A 24,518-nucleotide genomic window follows, 5' to 3' on the forward strand; every position below is an offset into this window, starting at 1 on the left:
CCATAACCACTTCAATCTGGCTTTATTCTTCATTACTTGATAAAATCAATGATGACCATAATGCTAAACCCAACAATATTTATTCCTCATTTTACCTAATTTAGCAGCAGATTTCAAGTGTTGACTATTTCTTCTTCAAAATACCCTCTTTGCTTGCCTTCTATGATGTGTCATCACCCTCTAGTTTTTCTCCCCTACTCAGTGTTCAATGCAGGATGATTCCCTTCTACCAAGCCACTAGCTGTCAGATTCCTGAAGATTTATCTTAGTCCTTTTCTCTTCTCAATGTACTGTCTCCAGCAAACTGGTATCAGTTACATCCAAGGCTTCTATCAATATTTATATCCAGATGTCTTATAGAAATTTTAATTAAACATTTTATTTTGAGATAATTGTAGATTCACATACAGTTTTAAGATGTAATACAAAGAGATCCTATGTGCCCTTTACCAGTTCCCCCCAATGGTAACATCTTATAAAATTACAGTACAGTATCATGACCAGCTTATTAATATTGATACCATCCAGATACAGAACAGCTTCATCATCCCCAGGATGCTTCATGTTACCCCACTTCCCTCTCAACCCCTGATCCCCCTCTATCCTTAACCCCTGGCAATTACTAATTTGTTCTCCATTTCAATAATTTTGTCATTTAATATATTCATTAATGCAAACACATATTTAATTGTCCTAAAATGAAATTATATACCATTTAGAAAGGAATAAATGCATAACCTTTGGGATTAAAAAAAAAAGAAGGCTTCTTAAAAGAAAAAATTTTTGATCCTGATCCCTTAGTATTATGACATCAGGTGAGAGAGAGAGAAATAGAAAAGATGTCCAGAAGTGGGAAACTATACAGGTAAAAGGTACAGAAGCATGAATAGTTAGGACTTAGGCAGGTAATAGTAAAACTACTTATCTGGAAAAGAAAAAAAAATAGTCACAACAAGAAATTTCTGGTTTATTTGCACAGCTATATATGAGAGATTTTCAACATTTTATTCAGAATGCAACACAGTATATATTATAAGAGATCAAATCATTTCCAATCTTCCCTCTTGCCACAGCCAATTTATATCTCAGGTTTATAAGTCCTGCTTAAACTTCAGAAACAGGCTCCAGTACACTAATTCTGCAACCTAGGATTAGGTTCACATTTGAGTAGATTGATAAATCACATACCAGCTACAGCTTTTACAGCCTCTAGGGATGGGATAGGATTCTGTTTCACACGTGAGGCTTCTTTCCATTTCTAGAAAAATTTTAGTCTAATTCTGAGTTATTTTTTAAAATTACTCAGAAGTGAGCCATGCAAATCATATAGAAAAGATGCAGCATTTTAAACTGTGGTAATAATTTAAACACAGCTAAACTTGGGTTCTTCAGTATTATTATTAGTTTATATTTTCTCTAACAGATAGGTTTCCTTTGTGTATTTGACTCTCTGCTATAATGTTTCTTCATCTGATTTATAATGGTGGTTACCATGGAAGAAGGAAATGTGTTATCACATGAACTTGAGCATAACTACAAAAACTTTCTGAGAGAAATCACTTTGGTCAAACATACTTTTCTCTATTGAAAAGGAAAGCATATCTATCATGTTAGAAAAGAAAATTTCAGGAAGTTGTAAAATTTAGTGTTCTTTCAAAATTATTTCAAAAGTTTCATTCAATATAGCAAATATACAACAGTATAGAGAGTAAGAAAAAAGAATTGGAAAACTTTTATATACAAAATTAAGATTTTATTCTGATTATGGAAGTCTAAGATATTGCTAAAACTCACAAAAATGTTAGCAGTAGTGATGACTCTGTGGGTGAGTGATATGTAAAAAATGCTACCAAATTCAAAGGTACACTTAAGGGCTTATGCAACCAAAGAGGTTACATGGAAGAGCTGGGAGTAAATTAAACTTTGAAGGAAAGATGGGATTCTACAGATGGCATTTTTGAAGAGAAAGGGAGATTTAGCTTCGACTAGGTTCAGCTCTAGAACATTTTTATTAGTTTGGGGACTAATTAGAGTATTTAAAACTTATTGAGTGTTTACTATGTGCCAGGCTATGTTCTAAGTACTTTTACATGCTTTAACTCATTTAATCCTCTCAGCAATCCCAGTAGTCAAGTGCTCTTATCCCCATTTTACAGAGGAAGAGATTGAGGCACACAGAGGATAAGGAACTTGCTGAGGGTTGAAGAACGACTAAGTGGTAGAACATGATTTGAAGCCTGGCTGGCAGGCCTGCAGTCTGTGCCCTCTGCATAGAACCTCATATAGCCATTCACAAGTGTGTAGTCCTCTCTGTGTCAGGCCTTTGTGTATATGTTCTTAGTTAATCCTCACAGCAATTCGAAGAGCTAGGTATTGCTTGTCCATTTCAGAGATGAGGAAACTGAGATACAGCAGGCCCAGGATTAGAACCCATGCTGTATCTCATGTTTTCAACATCTGTGCTCCCAGCTTGGCCAAAGTAAAGGGCTGTAAATTCATAGCATACAGGCTAGATAAGTCAATGTAGGCCAAATATAAAAGAATTTTGAGCAAAATTTTTAAATTTGGACTTGATTCTTAAGAAATTCCTCAGTGTCTAGGTGCTCAATAAATTTTCTTGAATGAATGAATGAATGATTAAATGAATGAATGAATATAAAGCTAAGTGGAGAAATTATTACATCAGCTTCTCCTCCAGACATTTAGTGGTAGCATGGATCACACAATAAAATTTTAAAACCACAGCCAGACAGAGGTAGCTTACTTATTTTCATTAAAATACTTTGCCTGCAATTAGATTCCACTGCCCCAGATCAGCTACAAAATACCTGAGTTGTGCCTTTCTGATTTGAATATACACACTTCTGAAAGGTCTGGTTAACTAAGTTCAGTTAGTGAGATTTCCAGCTCTACTGAAACAGGAGGGAAGGGGGCCGGGCACAACCTTTGAAAGAATGACATAGCCCAAGGACATGACATAAACTGATTAAAACCAAATGGGTCCAAGATGGCAGAGAAGTAGATTTCTACTAGAACTTGAACCTCAGTATACCCTCATTGTAACACATCAGCAAGCTAAATGACACACTCACAGGTGCCATGACAGTTCCAAGATTGACCATAAGGATCAAAAAGTGGGCGGTGGCCCAATTCCTGGATATCCCCGCCCATTCCCGAAATAGCTGGAATACTCCTCCCACTCATTAGCCTATGAAATTACCCACCCCTATAAAAACTGACAACCCCATACCCTGGTGCCTTTCTCGCCTTCTGAGATGGCCCACACTCTGTCTGTGGAGTGTGTTTCTCTCTAAATAAATCCACTACTTACCTATCACTTGTCTCTCACTGAATTCTTTCTGCGATGAGACATCAAGAACCTGAGCTTCCTTAAGTCCTGAAACCAGGTGTGTGATCTCAGTTGGAAGACCCTGGGTTTTGGCCAGGTTCAAGTCCCGGTCACATGGGTTCAAGTCCCAATCAGGGTTTTGGCCGGGTTCAAGTTCCAGCCTCGGGGGTTCAAGTCCCAATCTGGGTTTAGGCTGGGTTCGAGTCCCAGCAAGTGGGTTCAAGACCCAATCTGAGGTGCAGTTTCACTACTATATTTTTATTAAAATAGCTAAACATAGCAACAATAAAGAACACAATTATCCTGGCAGTTCCCTGGTGGCCTAAGTTAGGACTCCAGGCTTTCACTGCTGAGGCCCAGGTTCAATCCCTGGTGAGGGAACTGAGATCCAGCAAGCCCCACGGCATGGCCAAAAAACAAACAAACAACTATAAATATATATATATATATATATATATATATATATATACACATATATACATAAAATTAACCAAAAAAATTAAGAGGCTTCCTCAATAATCCTTGACTTTTCTCAGTTACTGCTTGAACTGAACTTAGTTATATCTAGGTTGCTAGGCTGAATTTTATTTTATTTTATTTTATTTTTTTGTGGTACGCGCGCCTGTCACTGTTGTGGCCTCTCCTGTTGCGGAGCACAGGCTCTGGACGCGCAGGCTCAGCGGCCACGGCTCACGGGCCCAGCCGCTCCGCGGCATGTGGGAATCCTCCCAGACCGGGGCACGAACCCGTGTCCCCCGCATAGGCAGGCGGACTCTCAACCACTGCGCCACCAGGGAAGCCCTAGGCTCGAATTTTAAAATGTCTTCAATTCATTCAAAAATCTTTATGTTTTAAACAACGTTTTACTCAAAACTGTATTCACATTTCAAATGCTTCTAGATCAGGGGTCCCCACCCCGCAGGCCACAGACCGGTACCAGTCCATGGCCTGTTAGGAACCGGACTGCACAGCAGGAGGTGAGCGGCCGGGGAGCGAGCAAAGCTTCATCTGTATTTACAGCCACTCCCCATTGCTCGCATTACCGCCTGAGCTCTGCCTCCTGTCAGATCAGAGGCGGCATTAGATTCTCATAGGAGGGCAAACCCTACTGTGAATTGTGCATGCGAGGGATCTAGGTTGCGTGCTTCTTATGAGAATTAATGCCTGATGATCTGAGGTGGAGCTGAGGCAGTGATGCTAGCGCTGGGGAGCGGCTGCAAATACAGATTATCATTAGCAGAGAGGTTCGCCTGCACAGAGACCATAATCAATCAATTGCTTGCAGACTCATATCAAAACCCTATCAGTGAGTGGCAAGTGAAAACAAGCTCAGGGCTCCCACTGATTCTGCATTATGGTGAGTTGTATAATTATTTCATTATATATTACAATGTAATAATAATAGAAATAAAGTGCACAGTAAATGTAATGCACTTGAATCATCCCAAAACCATCCCCTCCCACCACCACCACCCTCCCCGGTCCGTGGAAAATTTCTCTTCCATGAAACTGGTCCCTGGTGCCAAAAAGGTTGGGGACTGCTGTTCTAGATGACCTTTGGCCAAATCAGTATTGAAACTCCGTCTCATCCTTGCTCTTATTCAGTGAGGGAGACCGCATCACAGAGCGGGTGAGCGGCCCTCTCTCTCTGCTCTCTCTATTAGAAGCACTAACATTTCATCTCAGGTCTCTTCGTGTTTCAAATAACATGAGAAAAAACTGACAAATATAGGGAAAACAGGATCTTCTTGTCCTTCTTTCTGGTCCTTTGTTTTTCTGCTTTTCCAGAAATGAAATATAGTTACCTCTTTTTTCCCTTACTAAGCATATCACAGTGAGTTGGTAACATCTGTTTTTTTTCAGATTACCTTCTGAAAGAACTTGTCATTACATATCTTAGCTTTTCTTTTTTTTTTTGAACTATAACTGACTTAACAGCATCATAATTAGTTTCATCTGTAGAACACAGTGATTCAATATTTTATACATTACAAAATGGTCACCATGATGTCTAGTTACCATCTGTCACCATACAGAATTATTACAATATTATTGACTGTATTCTCTATGCTATACATTACATCCCTGTGAGTTATTTATTTTATAACAGGAAGTTTGTAACTCTTGATTTCCCTTACTTATTTCACTAATCCCCCCACCTCCCTCCCCTCTGGCAACCACCACTTTGTTCTCTGATTCTGAGTCTGTTTCTGTTTTGCTATGTTTGTTTGTTTTGTTTTTTAAATGCTACATGTGAGTGAAACCATGTGGTATGTATGTCTCTCTCTGTCTGACTCATTTCATTTAGTGTAATATCCTCTAGGTCCATCCATGTTGTTGCAAATGGAAAGATTTCATTATTTTTTACGGTTGAATAATATTCCATTATATATACACCACGTCTTCTTTATCCATTCATCTATTGATAGACACTTAGGTTGCTTCCATATCTTGGCTATTGTAAATAATGCTCCCCAATTTGTTGAGCATTTGTACAATCATTTCCTTGAACTCTTTATGGGATAGATTGCTTATCTCCACTTCCTAAGTTCTTCTGGGGTTTTGTTCCTTCTTTGGAACATATTTCTTTGTCTCCTCATTTTGCCTAATTCTCTGTTTATTTCTAAGTATTAGGCAAGTCAGTTATGTTTCCTGACCTTGGAGAAATGGCCTTATGTAGGAGATGTCCTATGGGGCCCAGCAGCACACTACCCTCTGGTCAGCAGAGCTGTATGCTCTAGGGGTGCCCTTTATGCGGGCTGAGTGGGCCCTTCTGTTGTGATGAGGCAGACTACTGTGGGTGCACAGGTAGTCAGGGCTGGTCCCCATCTGGTTGGCTGTCCAGCTCTGGCTCAAGAGGAGGCTGCCAACCCACTGGTGGGCAGGACAGGGTCCCAGTGGTGGCTGGCTATGGGGCCCAAAAGGGGGATCCCGGGACTGATGTTGGCCCACTGTATCTTAGCTTTTGCCTGAAACTTTTTACCTAAAGGGTCAGCATACCATCTAAGGGAAAAAGAAAGATTTAAAAAAAAAAAAAGAAAAAAGCACCATGAGGTTAAATACATGATCTATTCTATCATTTAAAAATTTAGCAATAAATATACTTTCTGTAAAATCACCTTAATTATTAATTTGGCCTTAAATTAATTTTAATGAATAATATTCACATCAAATATAACTTGGAATTAACTATTTGAGCCAATGTAGGTCAACTTTGTAAAATAACTTACCCTTCCTTCTCTGTTGCAGTTCAGCTACATTATTCAAAGTCTACAGTTAGTAAGTTTCTCCAGCTGTCCTACAATGAATGAGGCTCATGCATTAGGGAGAAAATAACAAAAAATTTCAAATGGAAATAAGTTGTTGTCACTGCCTAATATAACCCTTCAAACCATTTCTCTTCCTGCTTATGGTTGGTGTTCTTTTTTGCTTTATAGGGACAGAGCCCCTTTTATTTTTACTTCAGAGATGGAGTACTTTATTACAGAGGGTGGGAAAAACCCACAGCATTTCCAAGATTTTGTGGAGCTTTGCTGTCGAGCTTATAATATTGTCAGAAGACACAGCCGCCTGCTCTTAAACCTGCTAGAAATGGTAAGTCCCTTGGGGAAATAACAGAAATAATAAGCTTCCTTTATGGCTCTCTTTCAGTAGTCTATCTTTTCTAATGGCTTGGAGTTCCCCAAAGAGCTATTCAAAACAGAATAGAATGAACAAACTAAAAGTACTATGGTACAGCTTATAAATACATTTCTTAATAATTCATAACATTTGTTCAGTTATTGTCTCAAACCTTTCTCTTCACAATAATATTGATGTATTCAGGGGTTATCTCAGTATATTTTGATTAAAGGTCAAGGACAGTAATTTAGAATATTATACCAATTGCACTGTGCTTTAGAATTTTTTCAAAAGTATTTTTAAAATACTATCTCATTTTCACATTATGGCAACCCAATGATGTAGAACAAGCAAGGATTTTTCCTGGTTTCCCTCCTAATCTCTGCCTTTGATCACTTGCTTATTTCCAGATTAAGAAACTGAGAGCCAAAAATGTAAGGTGACTTCCTAGCAACTTGACTCGAGGAGGGTACATTTACTACATTGAGTCTACTGAGTCATGGTCCTGGGTACTCTCTGTCGACCAACAGGGGAATTTTTTTTTTAACATCTTTATTGGAGTATAATTGCTTTACAATGGTGTGTTAGTTTCTGCTTTATAACAAAGTGAATCAGTTATACATATACATATGTTCCCATATCTCTTCCCTCTTGAATCTCCCTCCCTCCCACCCTCCCTATCCCACCCCTCTAGGTGGTCACGAAGCACTGAGCTGATCTCCCTGTGCTATGTGGCTGCTTCCCACTAGCTATCTATTTTACATTTGGTCGTGTATATATGTCCATGCCACTCTCTCACTTTGTCAGCTTACCCTTCCCCCTCCCCATATCCTCAGGTCCATTCTCTAGTAGGTCTGTGTCTTTATTTCCGTCTTGCCCCTAGGTTCTTCATGACTTTTTTTTTTCTTAGATTCCATATATATGTGTTAGCATACGGTATTTGTTTTTCTCTTTCTGACTTACTCTGTATGACAGACTCTAGGTCCATCCACCTCACTACAAATAACTCAATTTCATTTCTTTTTATGGCTGAGTAATATTCCATTGTATATATGTGCCACATCTTCTTTATCCATTCATCTGTTGATGGACACTTAGGTTGCTTCCATGTCCTGGCTATTGTAAATAGAGCTGCAATGAACATTTTGGTACATGACTCTTTTTGAATTCTGGTTTTCTCAGGGTATATGCCCAGTAGTGGGATTGCTGGGTCGTATGGTAGTTCTATTTGTAGTTTTTTAAGGAACCTCCATACTGTTCTCTATAGTGGCTGTATCAATTTACATTCCCACCAACAGTGTATGAGGGTTCCCTTTTCTCCACACCCTCTCCAGCATTTATTGTTTCTAGATTTTTTGATGATGGCCATTCTGACTGGTGTGAGATGATATCTCATTGTAGTTTTGATTTGCATTTCTCTAATGATTAATGATGTTGAGCATTCTTTCATGTGTTTGTTGGCAATCTGTATATCTTCTTTGGAGAAATGTCTATTTAGGTCTTCTGCCCATTTTTGGATTGGGTTTTTTGTTTTTTTGATATTGAGCTGCGTGAGCTGCTTGTAAATTTTGTAGATTAATTCTTTGTCAGTTGCTTCATTTGCAAATATTTTCTCCCATTCTGAGGGTTGTCTTTTGGTCTTATTTATGGTTTCCTTTGCTGTGCAAAAGCTTTGAAGTTTCATTAGGTCCCATTTGTTTATTTTTGTTTTTATTTCCATTTCTCTAGGAGGTGGGTCAAAAGGGATCTTGCTGTGATTTATGTCATAGAGTGTTCTGCCTATGTTCTCCTCTAAGAGTTTGATAGTGTCTGGCCTTACATTTAGGTCTTTAATCCATTTTGAGTTTATTTTTTTATACAGTGTTAGGGAGTGTTCTAATTTCATACTTTTACATATACCTGTTCAGTTTTCCCAGCACCACTTATTGAAGAGGCTGTCTTTTCTTCACTGTATATTCTTGCCTCCTTTATCAAAGATAAGGTGACCATACAACAGGGGACTTTTTAATGTTTCATTCCACTGTCCAGTGGACAGACCAGATAGTCAGGGTAAGAGGAGAAGGATCTGATAGACATATCTTCTGGGAGAAAAATGTGGTGGTTCCTCTGGGCACATGCATACACTAGTAATTGCAGCAAATTGTAGGAGAGAAATACATCTTTTGTAAATCAGCATGGTGTTTGGAGTCAATACAGTCATCAAAAATAACTGGTTTAGAGCCTTCAGATGACAATTCTACTAGATGCTGTTAAGGGCACAGACTTGGTGCAGGGCCTTCCTGGGTTTGAATTCTAGCATGGCATTTTACTGGCTACATTCCTCAGGTATGTTACTTACGAGTCCAGTAGGACTCGTGTTTCCTCATCTATTAAATGAAGGTAATAGCATCTGCCTTGTAGGACTGATAAATGACCTAATAGTAAATACTTTGCATGAGCATTGTGCTAAGTGCTTTATGTGTATTAACTGATTTACATTTCATAATAACCCTATTAGATAATTAATATAAACACTTAGCACAGTACCTGTCACATAGTAGAATCCAATTAATTTATTATACTAGAGCCTTGTTAACCTATAAGAGCACTGTCCATACAGTATCCCCAAATCACTTGGTTATTTAAATTTAAGTTAATTAACATTGAATAAAATTTAAAATTCAGCTTCTAATTCTCACTAGCCACATTTCAAGTGCTCAGTAGCCACATCTGGCTCATGGTACCATATTGGACAGCACAGATATAAAACATTTCCATCATAGCAGAAAAGTTTTATTGGGTAATGCTAAATAAATGTTGACCTTGTTACAGTGAAGATTTGATTTTGATCCTTGTTTCATTTTTCAAACAGCATATGCACCTTACTTCTTTCCTCTCTGTCTTGAAAACTATGGATTTCTAAATATACTATATACATGTAGTCCTTCATTTAGAAAGACACTTCGGTCACTTCACATGTAAACTGGATATATAAGGTCCTGCCCATCTCCAGAGTCTTCAAGTTGGCTTTCCAGTAACAGCCAATGATTCATATTGGTAGAATTTCATTCTATCTCCCAATTCTATTAGGTCATATTGCAATTATGAGATGGTTTATAGTTCATAATCTGCATTCATAACAAGGGTAAAAGCCTACAAAGACTGAATCCATGACCTTGACTCCATTTCATAATAAATATCCAGGTAGTTATCAACTCTAATATCCTTTTGGGCTGTAGCAGGGTCTAACTCATGAATCCATGAGCTCTTGAGTACTTAATATGTGCCAGAAGCTGTGGAGGATACATTAACATATGAGAACCAGTCGGTCTTAAAATTTTTAATTTAATAAGGAAGGTAAAATTCATGTACACAGGCAAATGAGGTATCCAGCGTTTCTAAATGTCTAAAATGCTATAAATAACTGCATACTAGGAGTAAGTACCATATTCTAACAACAACTTCAACCAGTGACAGACGTTTCAAAAATAAACTCGAAGCAGAAAAGCACAAATATCGTTTCATACTCTTTCTCAGGTGACAGTAAAATTATGCTGAATGACAAGTAAGCATGTTAAAATAATGTGAAAGGACAGCTTTTTGGAAAAAAAAAGATTCTAAAAGCTATTGGTGGGCTTTTATGTTTTGTTTAATAAATGTTTCTACCTACCTAAAAAGAAAACTTTTAGCATGTGAGTCATCATGTATTAAATAGTCATTAAAGAGTTTGTATGATGTTATTTCATTTAAAAGAAGTAGATATATGGTATTTTAATCAAGTATTGAAATAATTTCTTATAAAGCAATATTAAAATCAGATGATGAAGGTTTCTGGTACATAGTGTTTGCAAAAAATTTCCCTATGTTTTAATTATTCAAGAATGACTTTTAGGCTAATGAAATTTTGGCAGTGAAGGGTACTAATTCAGATTAATCTTATAATCTTAGATTTAAACTTTTACAGAAATTGAAACAGAGATAAGCAACAATGTGGACCAATTAGACCAGTGAATAAATATATGTAAAACAGCAGTGTGTTATTATCTCTCTTTCTGGTTATTTACCTCTTGATTCTCTTCTCTTCACATTTTTTTCCTATGGGATTCTGTAGATAACCAAAGCATCAGTAAAGGTTTCAAGACCACACCTTCTCTGGTAGAGCTTCTTATAAAATAAAAACCAAATTTAAATTTACAAAAGATTATTTTCTACCTATGTGGGAAATCTATATTTCCCTCAATTCTCTCTCAAACTAACTCTTTTTGTGTTAACTTACTTAAAAAGAAGTTAATCTACTGTGCCATAACCTAGTTACAACTTGAGAAATACTTGATATGGGTCATAAATTCTACCTTCCATGAATGGTCACTAACAAAGGATTATGAGCCACAAGTGTTTAGTGAGTCTGCTATGGAGTTAATTGTTCAGCCTTGGTTGAGAGCAGCATGTTTCCACATATTCATAGTCCTTTTTGTTTACCCCTGGGGAAAATAATCCATGAAATTCCCATCTTGCTTAAAACCAAAACATTTGTAGAGAACAAAGAATGTTGCTAGCTGAATTCACTAACATAAAAGCCTGTATTTCATCAGCTTTTCTCTTATTAAAAAATCAATAGCAATTATTATTGAAGGCTCCCAAAGAACATAGGGACCATTCACCCAGTTTAAAATGTTTATCGCACCCATTTTTATATCAGATATTTCCCAGCAGAAATCTTTCTAACTTCTCTACATGGTGGCAAAGAGTGTCTGCTTCTCTAAGCATAACTATCAAAATAGATTTGGACTTAGTAGGGGAAGAGCAGAAGTAAAAAAAAAAAAAATTAATGTTCCTATTCTTTAAAAAAGAACTTATCTGTTTATTATCTGTACTAGCCACGCTTTCCCTTTCTTACTGCCCCAATTAAAGTTATAACCCATGTAATCTAAGCCAGGGAGGCACTTGAACCACATCTCTGTGGGTCAGTGAACAGACCTGACTAAGTGGACCCAGGTATGAGGCCATGATACTCTGATGTGCAGAGTCACATCACTCAAAGCCTCCTCTCTAAGGAATGAAGCACATCAACAAGGGCAAAGTTAGCACTTGTTACCTTTAATCAGCCACATGAAAGGGAGAGAACTTGGGTTTGAAGCCATCTGCACTTGGCACCTGGTGTGTAGTGTTTGTGTGTGTGTGTGTGAGTAGGAAGGGATAAGTATAGGGTCTACTTCCCAAGGAAATGTTTGACAGAGTCCTAAATGAGCAGGTATGAATTCAGAATATCCAGAGAAACTAGAAAGCAATTCATATCTAGGGAAGAAGCTTGTTCATAGTAAATGGACAGTCATAGTGTGATAACGGGGGAAACTGCCACAATAAATACACACATGTCTCTAGAACTCTAAGTACAGAACTAATAAGATAAAACCTAATCTAGACTCTAGTTGCTGTTGGCAGTGTATCTCCCTATGTTTGATTTTAAGTTTATTAGTTGGGGTTGAACTTGCTATCTATAGATTTTAAATGCCTGACAGATATATTTTCATTCATTCGCTCATGCAATCATTATTTCACAGACATTCATTAAGTTTAACTACTTAAAAAGCACCACGTTAACAATTTAGGCAATTCAACATGGAATAAAACCCGAATTTATGTTCTCAAAGAACTTAAAATCTAACGTGACGAACATACACATGACAAAACGAAGTTAAAGCTAGGCAGAAATAAATACTGTGAAAGACATGTAACCAAAATAGGATTACTGTACAAAGAAAGCAAGTTATAAAATCTTATCAAGAGTATCTGTGGTGCTTTCAAAGAGGAAGACGTATTTGAAATGAGCCTTCAAAAAGAATTTCAATAGACAAGGAAGGAGAGGAAAGGGATCCTGGCTGAAAGAAAAGTATAAGTGTCTGTGGAGGCTTAAAGGGCGTGGGCATGACATGTGTGGGAAATGGGGGGAATCAAGTGCACCCAGGCTGTGGCACAGATGGAGACCTATGTAGACGGTGAGGTTGAAGTAATAGATCGCAGGTAGATTAAGAAAGGTATTTAGAACAGAATGAACATTTTGGACTTTATATATAGTCACCTGAGAACCTAGAAGTTTCTTTGTTTTTGATGAAGGGAGTACCATCATCTAGCTTGGATTTTAGACAAATAACTCAGAAATTATGTAATTAGAGAAGTAGCAATTGAAGAACTAGAAAAGGGCTATTCAAGTTATCTAAGCAAATGAAGATGAGGAGCTGAACTAGGACAATAATTGCAGTGGAAAAGGGAATGAATACATGAGACTGTTGAGAGGGTTTTTATAGAATTAAGTAATTGACATTGGGAATCAAAAAAAAGAGAATCAAAGAAGATATGAATTTCTTGTTATTTGGATAATGATGGCAGTGAAATATGAAACAGGAAAAAGGAGGAAGAGTTTATGGGAGAAGAAAATTTACTCATATTTAGATATCATGAATCTGATATCATCCATTGGAAAGACATCCATGAGGAAAGACAGCTGACAACTTCCCAAGACTACCTAATCCATTCCCATGGTTTCAATTACTATCTGCGTGCTAATGACTCCCAAATCTATACTCATGCTTTAGACCCCACCCAGCCCTCCAAATATATCCAATCACCCAGTTTTCTCAATTCTACTTCCTACGTATATTTAAAATCTAATAACTTTTCTTCATTCCTAAACAGTCTACTAGTCCAGCCTCTTATTTGGCTGCACTTTCATCTATTTTTCACATATAACCATGATGATCTTTCTCAAACACAATTCATTCTTTTAATGCTCATTTTAAAACACTAAAAGAACTTTCCTTGCCATTGGGACAAAGTACAAAACCTTTCCGATTGCTAAAACATCCTGCACTACTTGCCTTTTCAGCCCCATCTCTTGTCGCTCACCCACAGCATACCCAATGTTCCAAAAAGCTATCCTGGATCTCTTCTGCAAACAAATGGAAGGTATCTTGCTCTCCTCTGTCCACCTATATATGCTATCCCCTCAGTCTGGGTGGGAAGAGTAGGAAAGGAAAACAGTTTCAAACCCATTTTTCTCACTTGAACTTCATCAAGTCAATCACAACTTCACCCATTCTCCATTGCTGTATTCTCAGTTTATCTATTCTTTTTAGGATCAACAGCATTGTTCTTAACTTCCCACTGCTGTAAAAGTGCCTCTGTTCCCAGAGTAAGAAATAACTTATTTTAGTCATGAGATACACTGATGATATTCTTTTTTTTCTCAGAGTTCAAATTTATCTCAGAAAGATCTATTTTTTTCCTAAGATGTTTGCCTATAAGCAAAGAGAATATTATCCCTTCAATCTACACTGTAATTTAAGGGAAGTATTTTTCCAAAGTTTGGCAGAAAAAATACCTGAGCCTTTGTACAATTTAATCTTTAATTATTTCATTGTTTTAATAACTTTTAGTAAATTCAGTCACCGCTTAACTAGGGAAAATTGTGTTCTTGTAGTATGAGTCATAGAGTCATGAAAGAACGTAAGATTAAAAAGCAAAGGAATGGAGCCTAAGATTAAGAACCAGAAAGACGAGTTTTATTCTCTGTCTTTACACACCATTTGACCTGGACACTTCACTTACAGGTTTTAGGACATTAAGTTTTTCTTCTTGAAAATAGATATAATTTTTGTGTTATAATTTATATGTATAGAGCTCTTTCTTAGTCATTAGCATTTGATTCTCCCAGAACATGTTGGATATCTTTTTTTTGATATTTTTATATCCACTTTAAAAATGTGAAAATAGAGGTTCAAACAGATTAAGAGACTTTTTAAAGATCATTTAGATTTTAAATGATGGGTCCAGAAATTCTGACATTAGAGCTCTTATTATTTCTATTTTCCCATGCTGAGTATGTCTCTTCAACCAGAAGACAAGATGGAGATTCGATTTACATTTATTCTGAGGTTTTTTGTTTCTGTTTTATTTACCTTGTTTTGTTTGTGTGTTTGCTTGTGTTTCTAAGATGCTACATGCAGGATTGCCTGAGCTAAGTGGAATCCAAGACCTGAAATATGTGTATAATAACCTTCGTCCACAAGACACAGACCTGGAAGCGACAAGTCATTTTACCAAGTAAGATTAGCAGTGAATGTGTGAGTATGCATGAATACAGACACATGTTTCACATTTGAGATGATTTTAGGGTGAACAGTCATTGGTATGAAGCTGTCATTTCTACAAAAGTTTGTGTCTGTTTCCCAAGGGATAGAAAAGGAGCAATGTGAATGTCTAGCAGAAGGCCTGAGTCAGTGTTTCTGTAGCAAGCTATTGTTTGCTAACCAGCCTCCTCATATAATACATTACTCAATAAGAGGTCATTGAAAAGAGCAAGAGCTGACATAAATAAATTGGCTGTTCTACTTGAACTATGTCCAGAAAAACAATTTGGAAAAAAGAGATTTATGATGAGATATGGACTCACTAATTTCACTTTTGTTTCTGAAATTCTCACTAATTTCATCTCTATAATGATACAAATATTGGAATATTTGGTGACTATCTTCTATTTTTAATACAGTTTTTATTAAGCAAGTCTGGGGCAACACTAGCGTACATCAAGTTCAGAGTCTGGGCACAGCACAGTGATGGTCGGTTAGACTCAAAATTATTGCCAGAAGGGTGGTGCATTTTATAATATAAGATTCTTTTGAACTTCAGTTTTTGAATGGATAGCATAATTGCTAGCAAATTTTAGGTGCTCAATAAATGTTAGCTGTAACTATTATCCTAGTAAATATTTTAAGTAGAGAAATACAGTGCTCTTTCCTATAATTTCTTGATATTGAAACTTATTTGAGTCTAATTTTTAATTTTTCTAATATTTTCAACTGGAAATTTGGAAACACAAATTGTATTTTTTAATAGATATATGCTCTGTCCTTTTGAAGAAAACAGTACTTACAGTTCCCACACAGGTATTACTTTTCTCTCCTTTTTCCAGAATATATAGTGCAGAATCTTTCTCCATTCCAAGGGAGTCAGGGGAGTTCATGGGGATGCATGTCCTAAACACTTGGAGAATTTCACTTTTTCAAGGAATCTCTGTTTCATGAACTTGAATGTATAGGCTGCTCTTGTGGTTGAGTAGAAGCAATATGACAGAATCACAGAATATTAGAGCTGGAAGAGCGCTTATAGTTAATTTATTCTGAAAATAAATATGCAAACTAGAAAACCGAGATCCAAAGAATTAAGAGGCTTGCCCACGATTAAAAGAAGTAGTAAGAAATAGAGCTAGGACTAGGGCCCAAAGCTAAGACTTTGATCGCATGCTCTAGGGTTTTTTCAACATTTACCATTGGAAAGTATATATGATTAAGGAACTCCAGGCAGAGCCCCTGCCAAAAATATTCCTTCCTGCTATCTGGTTTGTTTCTGAAATTCTACCATTAGAAATTCTTTCGGTGAGTCTGGTAGGTTTTTTGAGTCTTGAAAATGCCCTTTACTAGTAAAGTTACCTCTGAAAGAAGCTTTTGTTTATATCCACTTAGAAAACTACAAATATTAGTTGACAACTGTCTGTGGCCAAAGACTCTCGCTTGAAGACTGGCAGAAGTGTTTCAGATCCTTGGTTTCAAGGATGAGGGACTCTCAAGTTGCCTCAACTAATGGGGACAAGGGACTTGTATGAGAAATCCCAAGGAAGGGCTGACAGCCTACCTCAGGAAAAGAAGAAGGACATCTCTCACAGAGCCTGGAAGGTCCTTCGGAGTTCAAGAGAGCTCTGGGGATCTCATGAGTAGGAATCAGCCTTTCAGTCTAGCTGCCACCCCTTGTCCAGTTAACTATACCCGAGGTGGGTGGGTTAACGTGGTACCAAAAATAGTCCCCTCAGGCTATCCCATCAGGGTCGGACCGGGATGCCTTTCTTTATAGTGGGCGGCAGTAAGGCAGGCACAATTATTGACATGTCATTGAGACAGGGTGGGGAGATAGGGGAGGAGCATAGAGAGGGCCAGGAAAGGTGGAGGTTGAAAACGTGATTGGGCTGCAACCTGTGTTTGATGTCATTGCTTGAACAAAGCAGTTATAGTGCTGCAGTTCACAAATTATCCCTCCTACAATTTAAAACAAAGGAAAAAACTATATTGGATTAAAAAAGCTCTTTCAGGCCACAGCCACAGGAAAAAGGTAAATAGGCTTTATTTATCTGCCAGAGTCCCATCCCTCCACATTATTACTGAATTACATACTGTCTAGTATATCACCTGTGTAAATATGCTTGTTGGTTATATCAGTATGTCCCAAGTAAAGCAGGGGACATAGTCCCAATTCCCCACTTCCAAAAGTCCAAAAGTATCTGAATGTGAAACAAGTTCTAGTCCCTTAAAATATATTTAAAAGTTTAATTTAACAGAAAATACAATTTAAACATGAAACATTTACGTGTATAGAAGTCATATAACAATGGCTAACATTTAATACAGTGCTTCTTGTATTTCAAGCCTTACTCTAAGTACTTTTCATACAGTAACTAATTTAATCATCATAACAAGTCTATGAGGTAATATCACTTTTATCTACATTTTTAGATTAGGAAATTGAGACCCCAGAGAAATAAAATGATTTACCAGAGGATACAGCCGGCAGGAGACAAAGCCACAATTCGAATCCAGGAGTCATGCTCCAGAGTGTGGGGTCTTAAATTCTACCCTGTGTGCTCAAATCCACCCCTCCCATATGCAGGCTTCCGCGGATGTGCTGCTTCATAATTCAGACCACAGTTTTCTCAAGGTTCCTCAGAGCCCATGTTAGCTGCAGTTTCACCAAGGTGACCCTATAACCTTCCTTGGGCACTAATCCTCATTCCTGAATAACCTGAGCCTTGGTGGACAGAGTCCCTTCCCAGAACTATTATCTCTGTGCTACCACCAAGTGTCCCCTGGGTGTTTGGTTCAGGATCTGCTATCACGACTGCCCTGGGAGACCCCCATGGGATAATTTGACTAATGATGCCAAAGACGTCACCTTCTTTCTTTTTTCTGTTTTGGCCCATTACCAGGTGCCTTGAACATCTCTATATTGTTTTCCACTTTTCTTTTCAGAGAAATCTCCCATGAGACTCACCCTACCATTTATTTCCAAGAGCCTGTCTCAGTAGTATCTTTTATCCTAAAATCTCAATTATGTACCTTTATTTTTTAGATATGATTTAATATGTTTTGAGATTTCCTTTTCAACTCTTCTCTAAGTTCCTTGGTCAGCATATGTAGATCAAATGTTGAGGATCTTTTCTATCACACATTCCATCCAGCACTTTGAAGAACCTATTATCGAGGTTCAAGAAGCCTCAGTTGAATGTGACTGTGATTCTTTACCATTTAAAAAAGTTACTTAAACTCCCTGTTATTTAGATATTTAAAATTCTGAAGAAAATTATACAGTATTTCTTTTGTTAATACCTAAACAATGTATAGAGTGAATTTATAAAAGTAGGCTGCTGAATTAAAAATAATAAGGGAGCCTTAAAAATTATGTGCACTTGTTTACTTTTTTGTGTAAACAATACTGTTACCTTAAGCTATGTTCTCTGACATTATATGGATATCAAAACTTAAGGAAAAACTTGAAGTGTAGATGTTAGTGCACATAATTTACCATAAAAGAAATCAAGTTCATTAATGGATCCAACGTTGGTCTTGGTGCTTCAATGAGTGTCATTAACTCGGATATACTTTTGAGAGGCCCTGTATATTTAAATACCTTGTTCTCTTTGTTCTGAAAAGCTAACAGTGTTTCATGCCACTTTTTATTCGGATACTACTAAGATACAGATAAAAATAAGATGGAAATCCACCTACTCCCACCACCGCCACTAAGCTCACAGATCTGGGTCATGAATGACTAAGCCATCTGAGACACAGCATGTGTGGATGGATACCTTAAGTGCCCTAGTCCTGACCACAGTATTAGCATTAAGAGGCTGCCCCTCTTGACCCTGTTTGAGACTTGAAAGAAATAAATGGCTTTTCCTGCGTCTCTGAGGGAGTCCTCTATTTATGAACAATACAGGATCTTACTTCACTCTTGGCTATTCACATTCTGGGTTAAGAGCTGATCATAAGAGTTTCAGAGGATGCTTTACTCTGCATGGCATTAAAAAATTATATTACAATGAATGGCATTTAGAGAAAAATGAAAATAAAATTGGTTTACTGGACACAAAGGTTTTTCACATCATTGCCAACTCCTCTCTCTGCTTCCCTTACTTTTTTTACTCCCCTTGCAACTGAGTTCTGTTGAATAGAGTCAAGAAAGTATCATGACTCAGTCCCTGCAAATTGATATTATCATGTAATATCTCTGCCGAGCCCACTGCTAGGCAACAAAGGCAACCACATATTAAAATGCCGTCCAAATGGGTTATTTCAGAATTTTCAGTCACTCTCACACCTTGGGTTAGCTGTCTTTAGAAACAGATAACCTATTTCACAGACCAGTCTTGGATCATTAAGCCTAAATTTCCTGGCCTACCTCCCCTCCCACATGCAGATTATGCTTTTTACTTTACCCATTTCCTCCTCCGGAAATGTGAGAAGAAATTTTCCATATATTCCCATATATTCCATTTGGCCTGCCAGGCAGATTCTTTGGGTTAGTAAGTGTAAGATCCCCTGCTCTTCAGCTAAAGAGAAGAGCAGCTTGAAGACAGCTTGAAGCAAAACAAAACTCCAAACTTCAGAATAACAAATTATTTGCATTAGTGAAGTATTTTGATAGCAAGAACTAGATTCTATCTGGTATCCTTGGGGAAAATGGTATACGTGGACTCAAACTGTAACCTAACAAATTCCAGAAACCAATGTGGCCTGGCCAGTTTCTAAAGGAAATGAAGACCTTCTCCTCTGTTTATCTCTACCTATCATATTCTACTTCTTTTTGCCTACTGGCCAGTATTCTCTAATATAAATTCCAGAGAGAGACAGTCTAATTGACTTAACTGGTTGCCTTTGACCCTACTGGACAGGGTCCTTCATGCCAAGCCATCATGGATTCTGTTGCCCATCCTTATTCTTAACATGGGCCACCCCTTCACAAAGAACAGCCTGGAGCTTCTTCTCTGAACTTTGAGCTTTAGAAAGAACAGTCTTAATTATGAGAGGTCATCGGGAAGAGCAGGCACAGTGACTGTCCCAACAAGTACAACTGTGAAGCTGCTGAAAATGTTGATAGCATCCAGAGAGAGTGCTTCTGGACTTCACAAAGACAGGAGTCAGAGTCTCTGAGCCACCTAGAGTGTGCAGACACAATGCCAGAAATTCCCAGTTTTCCCTGCTTTCCTTCTTGTTTATTTCTCGCGGCTATAGGGTGAGACAAGACTCTTTATGCTCAAATGTCTCAAAACATAATTCAATGGCTTTCTATCTGGTTTCTCTTCAGAATTGAGAAACAGAGTATAGGACAGGAATGCAGATCTCTGGGTTCTTTTATCATTAAAGTTTCTTGATTTTTTTTTAGTACTTTTCAAATTGTCATCTCATGGATTGTTGTAATTCCATAAATATGGGTCAAAGTTTTTCTTTGCCTTAGCTTAACCGTTGATACCTACAGAAATAAATGCAAGAAAAAACAAACAAAAAAACAGAACCTAGAGGAACTAACAATCATGACGTCCAACTTTCCTTAAATGAAGAAAGCAGATTCAAAGGGAAAGTTAAAATAAGTGGCATTTCTCCTTTCATTGTGATAGTTTCCCATTTAAAAAAATTTCATTATAAGCACTAATCTGAACTAAATTGACTTTTTAAACTACATGTTTAAAACTGCAGATATGACAGCTTTTACAATACATCAATAAAATAAGGTAGCTTTTGGAGGGGAGGTAAGGATAGAAGCCTGGAATGTCATTTCACTGGCATAGTACTTATACATAGTAAGACCAGCCCATCAATATTTCCCTACTTTCTTTATTCCATTTGCTCTGATTTTGCTAAATTTTATAAGGAGCCTCCATAAGAAAGTGTAGGAATTACTTATTGTATTCAAAGCCATGGAGCCTGGAATTCTTGTTTGTATGTAGTTAGGGGCCTGTGATGACATTTGCATAAGACTTCCTGACCTTGTAGATGAATTATGAAGACTTGAAACTTCAACTTGGAAAACAGCAAAATCTTTCATTTTTTAAGCTAAGTTCTAAACTATGAAGCAGGAGAAAAAGTGAAAAGAAAAGAGAAAAAGATAAGAAACTCTAAAATTGCCTCTTGTTTTAATCCCTAACATCTCTTTCAAAAGGATTTGAAAGAGGATTTCAAAAGAGTTTACCACAAGTCAGTTTCCACAGAACCATAAATCTGTACATGTGTTTTCCTTTGTATCTATCTGTAGTTTACTACCTTTTGGGCTCATATATATATTCATTTTTTTACTTATTTGGTAGTAAGTTTTCTGAAATAATATTTGCATAATATTATTCTATTTCCAATAGCTTTTTATATGTTACTTCCTTTGATTCTATCGATAATCCCAGGGAATGGCATGGTCTAGTCATCAACTATGTTTCCTAGATGAAACGATTGAAAGCTAATTGAATTTCTTGGATCACGGGCAGAACTGATGAGTTCAAAAGAGAACAAAATTGATTTCTTGCATAATGGGTGCTGTTCCCAGGACCCTAAACAAAATCATATGGAAAAAAAAAAAAAGTCCTACGTACAAAACTCATAATCTCAGATAATATAGATGTTCTTTAACTGTAGTGTCTTTGGATTAGTTGAAAGAAAATAGTAAAAAAAATCTAGATGCTTAAAGTTGTGTTTCCCAAATTAAGGTACCATGCCATCAAAGCTACAAGGATTAACATGAGATACACTTTTTTAGTATCTTTTATTTAAAAGGTTAGAACATGAAGCTTAAATTTTTGTCTTCACACAAATGTACATACATGTTACGTAAATATGCAACCAAATTCATCAAGTGCTCTCTTTTCCATGTCAGACAACCTTGAATTTTTTTAAATAAAAGTGCATAGAGAGGAACTTTTTAAAAAATTGTGTACCAAGACGGCATCAGCAATGATTATTCATTGAATTCATTTAAAATGTTAATTTTTTGGTTAAAAAATATTTTGAGTACTTCTGAATGCTTATTGGTCCAATATAAATTTGTAACAAAATAGAAATTATCTTGATAGCATATTTTATTGGTTTAGCTATGAGAAAGTGCTGGTCAGATATATTATAGATTACAAATTCAACACTGAACCATTATTTTTCTTGATGGAATAAAAGAAATTATGACAAAGTTGTATTAATTCACTGTTCCCTCTGAATAGTTAAGAATGACTCTCAGAGCTAGACACTCAGTAACTCCAATACAAAAAAGAAAAGGAAAAGTAATGTCTTCTTTACATGTGCCAAAATCACTGCAGCAAAAATGAAGTTTGAGAGTTAGATGAAGGAAATTTGTTCATGGGGAGTGTGAGTCACTTGAAACTCTTCTATTTATATGTGATAAAATTACAGTGTCATTGGTAAAATAAGAACATTCTCATGCAAATTCCTTCACAGAAAAAGTCACGAGAAATATTTCCCTGCGACTCTTAAAGAGACTGACCAGTGAAATAGGTCAGTGTTCTATCAAACCGCAAAATGATATCAACAACTTCAGCAACAGAAATATGCTCTTGTTGAAATTCCCATCAAGGGTTGCCCGAGAACCTTCTCTTGATCGCCACTCCACACATTTAGGCATCTCTCTTCAATGGTTACTCTGATGTAGCTCATGAAGCAGTTAGAAATGTTTGCCAATTATACTCTAATGAAGGTGTTTAAAAAAAAAAAGATAACGTTTGTCATTTGTAGTCACATATTAATATACATGTGAATTAAAAAAATATAATATTTAACCTGAGGAAACAAATCTGCCTATAGGCTAAACCTGACGTGAAAGATTCGACCTCCTGGATTTAACCCAGTTTTCTGAGACTGATAAACTCCATTGCCCATTCACACACACATAGCTAGGAAACCTATTAATAGCAGTTGTTTCTGATGATAAGCAATTTAAAATATTTGTATCCTATAAAAAGGTACATCTGTTCTGAAGTAGAATAGAATTTGTACACATGTTTAAGATGGGACCTATGGCTTAAGAAATTTTATCTTAATATATGCCCCTTTGGACTGTGTTCCCTAGATGCAAGAAATACTGTTAATTTTTTTTTTTTCTGCCTAAGGGTTATTCCTATGTAAAAATTAAAGGATCCTTGTTTTAGTGCCTTTGTTCCACCTGGGAATTCCATACTCATTTATTGGCTTATTTCTCACTTAAAGACAAAGTTGGAAGACTGTTCATTATAAATAATCCACAATGAGAGCAAAGACTTTCTAAATGTGTTCGAATTTTTCCTTGCTACTTTCTAAATGATGTCACCTTTGGTATGCATTTAACCCCTCGAGGTCTTTTTCTTATCTGTTGCCAAAATAATTTTACTGCTCACCTCTAAGGATGAAAAGATTAACAAAAGGCATTTAGTGCAGTGCCTGCCAAAGGATATATACTCCCTGAGGGCAGAAATCTGATTTCTCTCCTTCACCTCTATGTCCCAGTACAAAGAACAGTGCCTAGCAGGAAGTTAGAAGTGTTTATCAAGACTGCCTGGGGGATTTCCTTAGGAAATTTGAGAGCTGCATCCTTCTAGATGCTGCTTTGGATTTATAACATAAGGATACTCCAAAGCATAATCCAGCTGAAGCTGCCATTAAAATAGATAAATCAGAGAGCTGCCACTTGGATAAATCAGATCCTCATAGAGGCCTGAAACTTACTGCTCTCAGGTCCACAATCCTAAATTGGGTCATATTTAGCAACATTATTTTAACTGACCTGTTAAATCTGCCACTTGAGAAACTGGAGATGCATTTAGATGAAAGTCTGCTTTAAAACTCTAAGTTTATCATAAAAGTTCATCCTTCATTTCCAGTCTTCTTGCATCTTAACTGCTGGGCAATGTAAGAATAAGGCCTAGACATAGTTGAGATTATGTGAGTGTGAGTACATCAGAACTTAAGATTTATGGTTCATAAGCCTACCTTCATGAAAAGTGAGTACATGCTATCATCCTAGAGCTTTCCACCTCAACACATAAAATATGCTCAGTAACTATTTGTTGAATGAGTGAGAGAATGGTAGGGTCTCTGTAAATCATGATTAGTATTATACTCTTACTGCTATTATTACCTTCATGTCTTTGAACTACTGATGAAGAAAGAAATTAATGTTTTATACCGCACTACGTACCCATAAATTCATAAAGTCAAAGGACATCTTTAAAAATAATGAACACTGTGGAAATGAATAATGATCAGGGTCATATTTTAACCTTCTTAGCATATTTTTTCCAATATTGATGTATAATAATGGAAAATTTTGGATTTTTTAAAGTCTAATACCAGAACAAGATAAATGGGCTTGAAGTTTTATAAAAATGAGGGGGAAATTATTAAACATTATTGAACTACATTTTTAACTTTGAGGACATGGCTGATTTGTTGTAAAGAAGGCATTGCTTGGTAACTTTGATAGATGCCAAGCAAGAAAAGCA

The 24,518-nt window shown here is 36.8% G+C and overlaps 1 protein-coding gene across 1 annotated transcript in view; it reads left to right on the forward strand.

Moving 5' to 3' along the window:
- Nucleotides 1–24,518, forward strand: part of PIK3C2G (phosphatidylinositol-4-phosphate 3-kinase catalytic subunit type 2 gamma) — a gene marked incomplete at its 5' end in the record, with an annotated part of 318,729 nt that overhangs the window by 197,365 nt on the left and 96,846 nt on the right. The window contains 2 exon segments of the mRNA XM_081248761.1: nt 6,787–6,943; nt 14,940–15,049. Coding sequence (XP_081104887.1) covers nt 6,787–6,943; nt 14,940–15,049 — 267 coding nt within the window.

Source organism: Mesoplodon bidens (assembly GCF_964165515.1).
Source record: "Mesoplodon bidens genome assembly, chromosome: 11".
NCBI classification, from domain to species: Eukaryota; Metazoa; Chordata; class Mammalia; order Artiodactyla; family Ziphiidae; genus Mesoplodon; species Mesoplodon bidens.